This window comes from Clarias gariepinus, chromosome 4 (genome assembly GCF_024256425.1).
Source record: "Clarias gariepinus isolate MV-2021 ecotype Netherlands chromosome 4, CGAR_prim_01v2, whole genome shotgun sequence".
Classification (NCBI taxonomy): domain Eukaryota; kingdom Metazoa; phylum Chordata; class Actinopteri; order Siluriformes; family Clariidae; genus Clarias; species Clarias gariepinus.
Window position 1 is genome coordinate 39,334,259 of NC_071103.1, and position 14,508 is coordinate 39,348,766.

General features: G+C 42.6%; 1 protein-coding gene across 1 annotated transcript in view; it reads right to left on the reverse strand.

Moving 5' to 3' along the window:
• Positions 1–14,508, reverse strand: part of arhgap29a (Rho GTPase activating protein 29a) — a 54,880-nt gene that overhangs the window by 8,419 nt on the left and 31,953 nt on the right. The window contains exons 4-14 of the mRNA XM_053494597.1: positions 12,732–12,828; positions 12,459–12,531; positions 10,901–10,961; positions 10,602–10,748; positions 10,455–10,519; positions 9,886–9,996; positions 9,683–9,763; positions 5,403–5,570; positions 5,007–5,144; positions 4,618–4,808; positions 3,862–4,019 (exon numbers count right to left, since the gene is read on the reverse strand). Of these exons, the coding sequence (XP_053350572.1) occupies positions 3,862–4,019; positions 4,618–4,808; positions 5,007–5,144; positions 5,403–5,570; positions 9,683–9,763; positions 9,886–9,996; positions 10,455–10,519; positions 10,602–10,748; positions 10,901–10,961; positions 12,459–12,531; positions 12,732–12,828 (1,290 nt within the window). The remainder of the gene's footprint in view (positions 1–3,861; positions 4,020–4,617; positions 4,809–5,006; positions 5,145–5,402; positions 5,571–9,682; positions 9,764–9,885; positions 9,997–10,454; positions 10,520–10,601; positions 10,749–10,900; positions 10,962–12,458; positions 12,532–12,731; positions 12,829–14,508) is intronic.

Here is a 14,508-nt window from a genome sequence, read left to right on the forward strand (position 1 = left end):
CTATATTATATACAGTGGTGTGAAAAACTATTTGCCCCCTTCCTGATTTCTTATTCTTTTGCATGTTTGTCACATTTAAATGTTTCTGCTCATCAAAAACCGTTAACTATTAGTCAAAGATAACATAACTGAACACAAAATGCAGTTTTTAAATGAAGGTTTACGTTATTAAGGGAGAAAAAAACTCCAAATCTACATGGCCCTGTGTGAAAAAGTGATTGCCCCCCTTGTTAAAAAATAACTTAACTGTGGTTTATCACACCTGAGTTCAATTTCTGTAGTCACCCCCAGGCCTGATTACTGCCACACCTGTTTCAATCAAGAAATCACTTAAATAGGAGCTACCTGACACAGAGAAGTAGACCAAAAGCACCTCAAAAGCTAGACATCATGCCAAGATCCAAAGAAATTCAGGAACAAATGAGAACAAAAGTAATTGAGATCTATCAGTCTGGTAAAGGTTATAAAGCCATTTCTAAAGCTTTGGGACTCCAGCGAACCACAGTGAGAGCCATCATCCACAAATGGCAAAAACATGGAACAGTGGTGAACCTTTCCAGGAGTGGACGGCCGACCAAAATTACCCCAAGAGCGCAGAGACAACTCATCCGAGAGGCCACAAAAGACCCCAGAACAACATCTAAAGAACTGCAGGCCTCACTTGCCTCAATTAAGGTCAGTGTTCACGACTCCACCATAAGAAAGAGACTGGGCAAAAACGGCCTTAAAAAGGCAGTTCATGCTAGAAAACCCTCAAATAAAGCTGAATTACAACAATTCTGCAAAGATGAGTGGGCCAAAATTCCTCCAGAGCGCTGTAAAAGACTCGTTGCAAGTTATCGCAAACGCTTGATTGCAGTTATTGCTGCTAAGGGTGGCCCAACCAGTTATTAGGTTCAGGGGGCAATTAGTTTTTCACACAGGGCCATGTAGGTTTGGATTTTTTTTTCTCCCTAAATAATAAAAACCATCATTTAAAAACTGCATTTTGTGTTTACTTGTGTTATCTTTGACTAATAGTTAAATGTGTTTGATGATCAGAAACATTTTGTGTGACAAACATGCAAAAGAATAAGAAATCAGGAAGGGGGCAAATAGTTTTTTACACCACCGTATATTTTGTTACAACTTGCTCATTTGTTATAGAATCAGTCAATTTATAAAATCACGATACTTACAGAACCGCAATACAAACTGAATCATCACACAGATATTGTGATAATATGGGATTGGACGGCCCCTGGTGACTCCCATCACTAACGTATGGTGCTAGTTATAATGCATTATAACACCTGTACATTATAACTAGGGCTATAGCATTTAAACTGCGAGGTTAGTTACACATGGTCTGTTATAATATCTGAATTTCTAGATATAATGTATTACAACATATAGCCTATGCTAAGCTAGTTATAATGCATTATTAAGACATGCTCCATTATACTATATGTAATTTTAGTTGGAATGCATTATAACGCAGACTCCGCTAAAGCATCCATCCTGCTAGTTATAATGCATTAGAACACATGCACTGCTACACTATTTGTATTACTAATTATAATGCATTATACTATACATGAACATGTACTAAAGGCTAGGCTGTGTTATAGCATATATCCTGCAAATTATAACGAGTTATACCCTTCTCCGCTAAACTATGCGTGTTACTAATTACAACACATGCTCGGCTATATTATCTATGCATTATAATATAAGCTGTGCTACAGAATCCATTCTGCTAGTTATAATACATTATGCAATACTGTATGAACTATATGAACTGTATTACTAGTTATACAGTAATACATGCTGCAATACTGTACATGTCATTTAGAAGACATTGTAACACATGGTGTGTTAGAGCATCCATCCTGCTAGTTATAATGCATTATAACACCAGCTTCAGGCTAGCCTGTACTATAACATCTATCCAGCTTGTTATATTACATTAGAACACATTCTCTGCTATAATAATACAACTATTTGTATAATTATTTATAATGCATTAAAGCACATGTTCTCCCATTAATATTACTAGTTATTATGCATTGTAGCACATGGTCTGCTTTACGAGCAGAACTAGTTACAATGCATTATGAGACATGCTCTGCTATAGCAACCATCTAGTTTGTTATAATGAATTATACCACAGACTCTGCTACACTATCCACCTTAATGAGTTATGATATGCGCTATGCTATAATATCCTAGTTGTAATGGATTGTAACACTTCCTGTACTATAGCATTTATAATATTCTAGCTACTAGTTATTAGGCATTATATAACATCCATGCTCAGGGTCTTAATTCATGTTCATAAGGATATATTAATGCAGTATATAAGTGTTTAATAGCACTATACGAGGTCAGTACAGGTTAAATGAGTTTTCTTGGGAACATGAATGACATTTAATTTAGAGAAATAACATTTCATGAAATTAAAACGTAATGATTAGCAGTCGATGACTGTCACTCACTGTGAGCATTGCCTTTTAGGGAGTTTGATGGGAGGGGATTAACGTAAACATGTCATTAACGATCATGGCTTCATAGTCATTCTTCTAATCAGTGTTTCCTGGGGAAACTAAATTACTAAATGATGAATAAATGAGTGCAGTGTTGTGATAAATCTCAGTTGTAGCAAAGCTCCATGACGTTTAATCTCGCCGTCCGTAAAACGTGACATACTTTTATTCCAACGTGACTCAGCCCCCCGTATCCCGTCTTTCTTCTTCTTCTCCGCCTCCTCTATTGTCTGACCTGAAGGGGCCAATGTGGCTTTTTATCTCATGTCCCCCCCCCCCACCCCTCTCCTTTCTCATGCCCCACCCCCACCTCTCCTTTCTCATGACCATCCCCCCCCCCCCCCTTCAGAGAGCGTGCGTGTGACAGACTGCATGTACGCAAGGAGTCAGGGGTCAGAGGTCACAGTAGCATACCTGAGAATAATCACACACTTTTTTGTTCTGTAACGCTGAATCTGTCAGGACTAACACACGCTCGGTCACACGTGCTGCACGTAAAGACCAGGCTAATTACATACGTGTAGGTATTTAGAAACAAGAGGAAGTATGCAGTAACACCCAGAACACGCTTTCAGCTGATTTCCTGCGACGCTGCAGGTTTCCTTCGCTCGCTGTCATTATTCAGACGCTTTCATCATCACGACACACACACACACTCGCTGATCTCTCAGGCTTAAGAGTATTATTATTATTATTATTATTATTTGTTTAACATTTTTTACTAAGTTTTTGCATTCTCCAGAAGTATATTATAAAAATAAAACAAAATACATAAAATAAAACATCATGCATATTGATATAAAAAAATCCACTGAAACAACAGAAGGAAACATGTCTTTGTTGTCTGTATACATAATTATAAATAAAGATAATTTAACAATATAATATAAATAATTATATAATATAAATCAAACTATCATGATTAGCCTTATTTAAACTAGTATTTACAATAAACACATAATTTTACATTAATAATAACTACTTAATTACATGAATTCATAATTATTAAATAGATAGTAAATAAAGTATGATAATAGATAAACAAATGGTGCATAAATTAGAAATAATGAGTTTAAGTTAATATTAGATTTTTATTAAATATTATTATTATTATTATTTTAAATAAAGATAGAAAAATTATTACTTACTTAAAGTAAAGAGTAAAACAAACCACCCACAAATATTTACTATTTACGAGTTGTAACATTAATGTGCTGATTTTAGTTGATTTCAGAGAATAATTCTGGACTGTAACATGTACGTGTGTGTGTGTATGTGTGTGTGAGAACCGTAGATGTCTGTACTGTATGATGAGTGTGTGTGTGTGTGTGTGTACCGTGAATGTCGGTGCTGCTGTGCGAGCGTCTCTCTGCAATTTTGCCCGTGCGTCCTTGAGCCAGAGCGTCCACCTCGTCCGAGCTGAGACAGTCCCCCGAGACGATGGACATCTGAGACGACATGCTGGTGCTGAGAGACCTCTTGGTGAGAGGAGAGCTGTGGGAGAGGACCAGAACACACACACCATGAACAGGAGCAGATCAGAGGGGACGCGTCCTCAGGGTTCGTCAAGGGCGTGAAAGGTAAACGTACAGCTACAGTGTGTGTGTGTGTGTGTGTGTGTGTGTGTGTGTGATATGGTGTGGTGTGGTCACTCGCTGCCCCTCACTTGGTGTTAGATGTGTGTAGTGTGCTGCTGCATCGTATACTGTATGTCTCTCTCTCTCTCTCTCTCTCTCTGTATTCACGTATCCCTTTATCCTTTTTTCTTTCTCTTTCATCTTTCTGTATAATTAGCTGGATTTATCCTCAGGACGGCTCTTTAGGACATTTACACAGTTGCCTTATATCTGTTGTGAAATCATCTCACCACCTCTCTCTCTCTCTCTCTCTCAGAGCCTCGTGGACGTGGTGGTGCCGATTCGACACACGTGTGAGGAACTGCGAATGCGACTCACGGATATTTACTCATGAACTCATCCACTTCCTGTTTTTCCCTCACAAACGGTCACGGTCCACAAAAGAAGACGCCGCGCTGCAGTGATACGTGTCGTGTCCGTGACGGTGAGGTGCGACAGGAGCGGTGTGCTCTTACCCGGCGCCCTGAGACCCGGTCACGTGGTCGGCGAACGACTCGACCCGGTTCCGGTCCGGACCCAGGCTCTTCACGAACTCGGTGTAGCGCTGCCCGGGCTCGTACAGCTTCGCGCTCTCACACAGGGTCTGGTTATTCACGGGCAGGGACATGGCCTGGGCCTGCTGCATCTGGAACCAGTTCACTGTCACCTGCGTCACCACAACATGCAGCAAACAAACAAACAAACAAACAAACAAACAAACAAAGCCACATTAACGTTATTACATTATTATTTCCTCATTATAGTTTCCCATACTGTAACAGGTTTACTACAGTCACACCACAGCTGTGTGTGTGTGTGTGTGTGTGTGTGTGTGTGTGTGTGTGTGTGTGTGTAAAAGACTCACCGCTTTGAGCGTCAGGTCACACTGAAAGACGAGAGCGCGGATCTGGGCGAGGATGTCGCTCTTCGCGTTGGCCAGGTCGAGCTTCTTCACACTCACGTCGGTGATGCAGTGTCTGTAGTGCTCTCTGGCCTCTTCAGCCTACAACACACACACACACACACACTCTGGTGAAACACATCTTAAACACACACATACACACACACACACACACACACACATGCATACAAACAGGCGTCTGAAGCAGCCAAACCGCGGACTGGTTCCTATTTTAACTTCCTCTCTGTCTGCCTGCAAACACTAAACACTCTGCGTATTCTAACAACAAAGCAGGAGAATAGGAAGCATTGTGTGTGTGTGTGTGTGTGTGTGTGCGTGTGTGCGTGTGTGTGTACACACTTTCTGCAGCGCTTCATCCTCCAGCCTGCGTCTCTTCTCCAGCTGTTTGCCCCCTGTCCCGAGCTGGTCCTCCTCCGCCCGGCTGGTGGAGCTGCGTGCTCGCTCGTACTCGTCCTGTCTCTGATCCTTCAGCAGACGAGCTTTCTTCAGAGCGCTCTCAGCCTCATGCTGCAGACACACACACACATACACGACCATGTGGGTGTCTCTCTGTATCGAAAAGATTGATAACACAGCGTCCATGTCTGTGTCTGTCGGTCTGTCTGTGTCTCTGAGTCTGATTATGTATCAGTCTGTGTCTGAGTCTTCATGCCTGTCTGTCTTTCTTCTGACATGTCTGTCTCTGTCTGTCCCACTGTTGGAATGTCTGTCCGTCAGTGTCTACTTCTGTCTGTCTTTCTATCAGGGTCCATGTCTGTCTCTGCCCGTTTTTATTTCAGTCTGTTTCCATGGTAGTCTGTTTTTTTTTTTTACATGTCAATGTCAGTCTCTTTCGTCTGTCTAAATCTGTCTCTGTATCTGTCTTTCTCTGCACCTGTCTGCCTGTATCAACTTCTGTCTATCTTTCTGACTATGTCCTTACTTCTATTTGTGTCCATATCTTTCTTAACCTGTCTCCATGTCTTTTTGTCCATCTGTCCATGTTTACGCCTGTATGTCTCTCTTACTGTTATAAAGTCCAAACCTCTGTCTATGTCCATGCCTGTTTGTTTGACTGTGCCCATGCCTGTTTGTCTCTCTGTCTGTGTTCATGCCTGCCAGTGTCTCTGTGTCAAATGTCTGTCTGCTTGTCTGTGTCCATGTCTGTCTCTGTCTGTGTCCATGTCCATCTTTTTGCCCCTCTTGCGGTTTGTAATTTTGTCTGTACCTTTATCTGCAAGTCATTGTCCTCATGTCCACAGTCCCTAACTTCATCTGCATATGCATATATGTTCGGCTTTCTCTGTGTCCTGTAGTCTATCCTTCTATATGTCCATTCGTCTTTGTCACCCTGCTTGTCCATCACTTTACCTGTCTGTGTATAATTTGTAGAATAATTCCTATAAAGACTGCAATTGTTTCTGAAGATTCTTATGTATTAAAGGTAAGAGTGACTAATACCCAGTCCAGATGTGATTAATATCCCTTAGACGTCATAAACCCTGCATGCAGAAACCAGATGTTTTCTAGAAACCAGATGTTCTTTAGAAGCCAGATGTTCTGAACATTTTAGGGGACTGATCTCAGAAATAAACATTCCAGCTGAAGTGCAGGAGCGTCTCCACACACCCCGACCCCGACCCCGGCTATATGGGGATAGAACTGTGTAACGTTTTATTAAAGAACCACTGAAACTGAAACAGGAAGTAGTCTGAGGAACCACTGATGAACAATATAATCATCACACACACACGCACACGCACACGCACACACACACACACACACACACACACACACCAGGCTACACAACCTTTGACCTAAAAGCATTAGGAGAGATTCCAGAGCCTCAGGTTCTGTTAATATAGAAACCATCTCTAACGACTTACTGTGACATCATCAGTGAAACACATCAGTGGGGTTCTAGAATGCTACAGATAACATTATGGACAATGGACAAGCACCATTTTTTAGATCATCATCAAGGGAACTCTCAGTGTGGTAGAGTTTAACATATTGACTGGCCTGGCCTACGTGTTACACCATCTGTAGAACTCTCAGTTCGGGTCTAAATAAAAAATAGTTCCAATCAAGTTCCCAGCTACACGTACCATATCAATGGAACTCTGCGTAAGGCTGTAGATTAGAATAGTCCTAATGAAGTAGAAGTTACAGTCGTGTCATTGACCGGTCATTGAGCGTGGTTCTAGAATGCAATGCCTTTAAGAACTCTCGATGTGGTTCTTTATTGTAACGGATCCTTCAAAAGAATTCTCAGAGTGGTTCTAGAATGTAACACCTGTTCTATAATGAAATGTAGCGTGTTCTTGAATATGATGTAGCGTGTTCTAGAATGTGATGTAGTGCGTCCCAGAATTTAACATATTTATCAACAGCACCCAGCAGTGCGCTGTTATTTGGATAGCAGTGAAGGCCGAGGGCCTCAATGGACCAGACCCAGGCAGCAGAAGCTGGCTATGGGGACGTGAAACATCACTACTCTGTGGGGGAAGGAGCCGGAGTTTGTGCGGGATTCATCAGATCTGGTGGAGCTTACCTCGATGCATAGCCTCGGCTCTGGATAAATACTCTTGAATAGGGGTATTTGTTCTTCTCCGGAGTTGCCCAGGGTGTGAGGCGGCAGGCGGATGTGGGGATACTTACAAGTCCCCGGCTGAGTGCCATGACGCTGGAGTTTACTCCAGTGGATGAAAAGGTCGCCTCTCTGCGCCTGAGGACCGTAGGGGGAAAACTCTCACTGTGGGCTGTGCTTATGCTCCAAAGGGCAGTTCAGAGTATTCTTCTTTCTTGGAGACTCTAAATGGAGTACTGCATCGGGCTCCAGTAGGGGATTTCATAGTCTTGCTGGGGGACTTTACTGCATATGCGGGCAATGACGGAGATACCTGGAGGGGCATGATTGGAAAAAACGGCCTCCCTGGTCTAAACCCGAGCGATGTTTTGTTATTGGATTTCTGTCCTAGTTATGGATTGTCCATAACAAATACCATGTTTGAACATAGGGATGCTCATAAGTGTACTTGGTACCAGAGCATCTTAGGCCGAAAGTCATTGATCGATTTCGTGATCATATAATCTGACCTGAGGGCATATGTCTTGGACACTTGGGTAAAGAGAGGGGTGGAGCTGTCAACCGATCATCATCTGGGGGTGAGTTGGGTCAGGTGGCAGGGGAGACCACTGGACAGACCTGGTAAGCCCAAACGGGTAGTGCGGGTGAACTGGGAACGTCTAGGGGAGGCCCCTGTCTAAGAGGCCTTCAACTCCCATCTCCAGCGGAGCTTTTCCAGCATCCCTGTAAAAGCTGGGGACATTGAATCAGAGTGGATCAAAGCTTCTATTGCTTAAGCTGCAGCTCCGAGCTGTGGTCTTAAGGTTCTGGGTGACTCATGAGGCTGTAACCCTCGAACAGCATTGTGGACACCTGAGCAGAGACAGAGCTGGAGGATGACGGGGGTTGGCATTGATTTCCCTTAATGCCAGGTCACTGAGGTAGTCAAACAACTCCACAGTCCGGAAATGCTGAAGAATCTGGATGTTGAGGGACTGTCTTGGTTGACACGCCTCTTCAACATTGTGTGGAAGTCAGAGACAGTGCCTAAGGAGTAGCAGACTGAGGTGGTGGTTCCCCTTTTCAAAAAGGGGGACCAGAGGGTGTGTGCCAACTATAGGGGCATTACACTACTCAGCCTTCCTGGGAAAGTGTACTCTAAGGTGCTGGAAAGGAGGGTTCAACTGATTATTGAACCAAAGATTGAAGAGGAACAATGGGGATTTCGTCCTGGTGGTCGAACAGCGGAGCAGTTAGACTTTTTTCCAGTGGGTGTTGTTGGCCTCCACCAGGGCTGTGCCCTGTCACCAACCCTGTTTATGGGTATCCAGTTTGGTGGGCTAAGGATTGCATCGCTGCTTTTTGCAGATGATGTGGTCCTGATGTCATTATCAGCCTGTGACCTGCAGCGCTTGCTGGATTGGTTTGCAGCGAAATGTAAAACGGCAGGGATGCCGATCAGCACCTCAAAATCTGTGGCCATGGTTCTTAGCAGGAAACCGAACGATTGTCTACTCCAGGTAGGAGGCGAGTTGTTACCCCAAGTGAAGGAGTTTAAGTATCTCAGGAATCAGCTTTAAGAGACGTGGGGTGACAAGGCAGACTGAGACCTGCAGTCGGTGGTCATGTAACCTACTGGATTACAACCGTGCTAAACAAATAGTAGTAATAATAATAATAATAATAATAAAATTAACAATAATAATAATGGATGTCGCCGTGACATCATCACTGGAACACCTCCGTGTGGTTTTAGAACATCACAGACAGCCAGTGTGAGAGTTAGTGATGTCAGTAAAGTTCAGTCATGAGCCTGGCACGAGATTAAACACTATCCTGTTCCAGATGTTTATGACCTGCACACTTTAGGCCTCGCGCTTATCTCCACTCAGGATGCAGTGACGCTCGGCGTTTCCACCATAACACGCTAAAAACACCCGTGAGCCCGGAGAAACGTTCTCCACCCTGCAGCTGCTGTACCACTGCCACGCCCCCTTTACATACCACCCACCACCCCCACCCCTGGAGTCCTTCAACATGAAACAGATGAGACAGAAAGTTTTCCACTCACCACTTTCTTCTGCTCTCGCTGCCACTGCTCCTTCATCTCCTTCCTCAGTTTATCCAGCTCGTTCTTCCGCGCCAGGAGAGGCTACAGCCATAAGACACACACAAACACATCTTATACACACATCTACACACTGTCTGTAAAACCACACACACACACACACACACACACACACACACACACACACACGAAGACAAACACATTACCTGCATGAATTTGTTGGCCTGGAGAGCGGAGGCTGTGTGCAGCAGCACCTGGCTGTAGTCAATATCGTTCTTAAAGGCAGAAATGTAAATATCACGGAATGGCATGTGGTCCTGTTGAGCCCAGAAAATATCACACACACACATAGTTAACATGAAGGAATGACAAAAAGACAAATAAAAAGAAAAAAAAAAGAAAGAAAGAATTTACTCAAGAAGACATAAAAATAAGTGAAAGAAAAACTGAGAAAGAGAAAGCAAAGTTGACAAACAAATAAATAAATAAAGTGAAAAATGAACTAGATAGATAGATAGAAAGATAGATAAAAAAGAAAAAAAAGAAGTAAAAAAGAAGTGAAAAAGAGAGAAGTACAGTAAGCAAAAAAATTTGACAGTAAAAAAAAAATAATTATACATAATTTAGAGAAAGAAAGAAAGAAGGAGCAAAAAAAGAAATTAAAAGAGCACTGATTTCATGGAAGCTCTCTACCGCCCCCCTGTGTTACTGCTTGTGGATAAACCTATGTGTAAATGAGGAATGTTTAGAGGGTGGGGTCGGGGGCGGGGCTTACCTGCTGGCTGGCGAGCGTCTTCGCCGACTCGGCCATCTTGGCGAGGCTTTTGGCGCACTCCACATCTGTCAGGGGAAGAGTTCAGTTAGCTAACACTGTCCCATGTATCAGGAGGATTTCCCAGCATGCACAGCGGTGCTCACTCACCCATACTAAGGCGTTTCTCCACCCAGTTGAGGAGCTCCTTGGTGTATTTGGACCAGGCTTTGGCGTACAGGAGGGCCGACTCCACACCACTCTCGCTGCGCCGCAGAACATCGTCCAGCTCCAGCACCCGCAGGGGGGAGGCGGGACCTGAACACACACACACACACACACACACACACACGCACGCAATCAGTCTAACCCGTTTAGGCACAATTAGCACCTCAGCGTTAAGCTGAATATTAACTATTAGCAATTTTGACAGTTAACATGCACATGCGGCGCAGAGCTCCGCTGCTCACCTGGAGGGTCATTCTTCTCTGCACCGTCTCCACCCAGGTCCACTGACAGGTTCTCTGACGACTGCAGGAGAAGATGAACAGATCAGATCAGATCAGATGGAAGATGAATGCAGACCTGAGTGCTCAGTGCTCGCTGATCTGATCTTGTGTGTATAATCTACAACTCGCTCTTGTGTCTAATGCTGTGCTTAGCTCTCTAGTGATGATTAAACACACTCTCTCGGTAGTGTTAGGAGGAAGCTGAATGTCCATGCAGTACCACCCGCGATCAGCACACAGCCTGCAGAGACGTCCATCAATCACACACACTCCTGCCTCACAGGTCATGGAGACAGACAGACAGACAGATAGATAGAACAAAGAAAGGAAGAAAGAAAGAAAGAATCAAGCAAGAGGAAATAGAATGCAAGAAAAAGAAAAGTAAAAATAAAAAGAGAAAGAAAGAAAAGTAAGGCAGAGTAAAAAATTAGGAAAGAAAACTAAAGTAAAAGAAAGAAAAAAGAAACAAGCAAAGGTACAGTAAAAAAAGTCTGAAAAACTGAAAAAAGAAAGCAAGAACAAACTCTCAAAAGAGAGTAAAAAATGAAAGAATAATTAAAGAAAGGTGAAGTGAAGAAAGAAAAAGAAAGAAGCAAGAAAAAATATAGAATGAAAGCAAAGGAAGATTATAAAAAAGAAGAAAAAGTAAGGGAGAGTAAACAAATAAAGGCAGAGTAAAAGAACAAGAGAACAAGAACAGAAAAGCAAGAAAATGAAGAAAAGAAATCAAAAAGAAAGAGAGAACAAACAACAGATTAAAAAAAATGATTTAAGACAGGTGTAGTGAAAAAAAGAAAGAAAGAAAGGAAAAGAAAGGGATAAGTAAGGTAAGAAAAGAACGAATTAAAAGAGAAATAAATTAAAGACGAAGAAAAATAAATGATGGTAGCATAAAAAGAATGAAAGAAAAGTAAAGTAGACTAGTACAATAAACAAGCAAACAATTGTAAAGTTAAAAAATAAAAATAAAATGAAAACAGTGGGAAAAGAAAAAGGATTTAAAGAATTAAAGATAACTAAAAGAGAAAGAAGAAGAGAGGAAGTGTGTGTTGCTCTCTGTGCTCCTTTGTTACTCAGCGTGGCCTTGATTTGTGCTGGAGACACAAATGAAAGTGAAATCACACGCCACACTCCTGAGGTGGTATAACAGGGTGAAGCCTTACAGGGTTCCCAGGGTTCCTCTACACCGTTCGGCGACACAGGGTTCCTCCAGACGGCTCGGTGACACAGCTCTCTTCTACACGGCCCGGCGACCCAACGTTCCTCAAAACAGCTTAGTGACATAGCGCCCATCCACACGGCCCGGCGACCCAACGCTCCTCAAAACAGCTTGGCGACACGGCCCTACTCCACACGGCTGCCGTTCTTCAGGTTCCTTTATGCCTGTCTCTTTTTGGACGCTCCACTCCCTCATAAAACACACCGCATTCCAGTGGACACTGATCTACCCTGCCCTCACTCCTTCTCTAGCTCACACTCACACCGCCTTTTCCATGTGTGGGACGTCAGGAGGACTTACCCTGCTCCTGCGGGTCGGGGCGAGCCGCAAAGACGATCCGTTCTCTACATCGCCCATAAGGAAGTCGGACACTCTGCGAGAGAAAGAGGGATAAAGAAGAAGTCAGAACCTTGCACAGACGAGCATCAGGGGCGTCTGGTTTCTGAGTCAGCGGCGCTATCACAGACAGGCACGGCACTTTCACAGACTAATCAGAGACAACAGACACAGGCACTTGAACTGCTGACTCAGAGCACCTCACACCATGGACATCTCGCTCCTGAAAGCACTCACACATTGCCGAAGGTGAAGGCCAGCGTGTCTATGGACGAGTAAATCTCTCGGAGCAGCTCCCGCTTGTTGTCCTCATTCACCTCCTTGAAGTTCACACCTGTCACAGGCACAGGGGTAACCATAATAAACATCACTAAAGGCCATTCCTACATTATATGATACCGATCACGATATCTATGCGTGCACACAATCCAGTGCTAAAGCTATAAAATCCATTGCACAAAAATATACTTTCTTTATTAAAATAATAATTATATATATATATATATATATATATATATATATATATATATATATATATATATATTTATGATATATATATATTTTTTTTTTATTTATTTATTAATTTTTTTTGATGATCACAACATTTAAACATTAGATACATTTTATCTAAACTTGGTTTCACTATAAGGTAACAATCATTTAAATACAGATAAAGCGAGAATAAAAGAAGACATTTAATACTGGATTCTTTAATAAAAAGAATGCAAAAATAAAAAAAATCATAAACCAAATATTCTTCTTTCTAAGGGTTTAGTCTTCCAGATCTACTGATACGACTTCACGCTTCATCATTTTAATAGAAACTTGATCGTTTTGTCTGTTGTTCTTATAAGAGGTGTGACTAAACATTAATAAGCCACATGACTTCAACATGGCTGAAAAAAAAAAAAACATCAAATCCTATCATTTAATTAAACCTGATCTTTCTCAGTTCTAAGCTAATGCCAAAAGGTTGTAAGTTCAAATCCCTTGAGCAAGACCAAAGCATCTTCCTGGTGGGGGTGGAGTCCTCATTAGCATTACTGCTCTACACTTTAGTACAGTTCAAAAAGCTCAGAAGTGTGTGTGAGTGTGATGTTGTAACCCGTTTCCTGTGTTGTATCCGAACGCCCCGATAGCAGAAACACTGGTGGACGAGCACAAACGAGCTGCAATCAACCACCCGCGATAAATTTCCCGTCAAACTCTGCACAGAAAAAATAAACGAGAGTCGAGAGCGCCAAACCAGCTGACGCCATCGGCATTCCTTAAATCCCACTTCTGTCCCGGAGGCTTTTAGGAAATGTTTAAACAGCCAAATAGGCGAGAGGTGAAGTGGATCCTGGGCTCCTTCTCATACAAGCTGGACTCTTATCTCCACTCATCAGTGTAGCGGTTGTGGATCAGCCCGTATCCCAGAATCCCTTTTCATAGATTCATAGATTTTGCTTCAACACTTCAGGACAAATCCCTGCTCCTCACCTAAATACACCTGTTCTGCACAGGGGCAGGACAGGTTACAACTGATTTAAAATAAATATGATGTTGAAAGTTTTAAGCATGCCAAGGCTTCCTAGGAAACTTATGGGTTTATCGTTTCCAAAAAGCATCGTAAGCACTGACCAGCATTTCTATTAACTTTAGTAATGTCATATCAACTGTACATCCAGTCTCCTCCGACCAGTTCTTGGAACCAGACCTTAATTTTTGGATAGATCATACTCTAAACAACTCTCATGATAAGATTTAGCAAAAAGTTAACAACAAGGCATCATGACCAAATTATTCACCAGTTACAGATAAGAGCGTCTCTTTACACAAAGAGTTATACAATCACAACTTCCTGTGTGAACCCCCAAGACGAAAAGCAGATCCAAATTTTTGGTTGAGAGACCTACCCACTGTGTCTCACACTTCTCATCAGAATCCAGTCCAAAAAAATTATGCCTGGTGGTGGAACCAAGCTTCTTTATGGTCCAAATACGGGTCCTAGACGCTGCAAGCTGTAGATGTC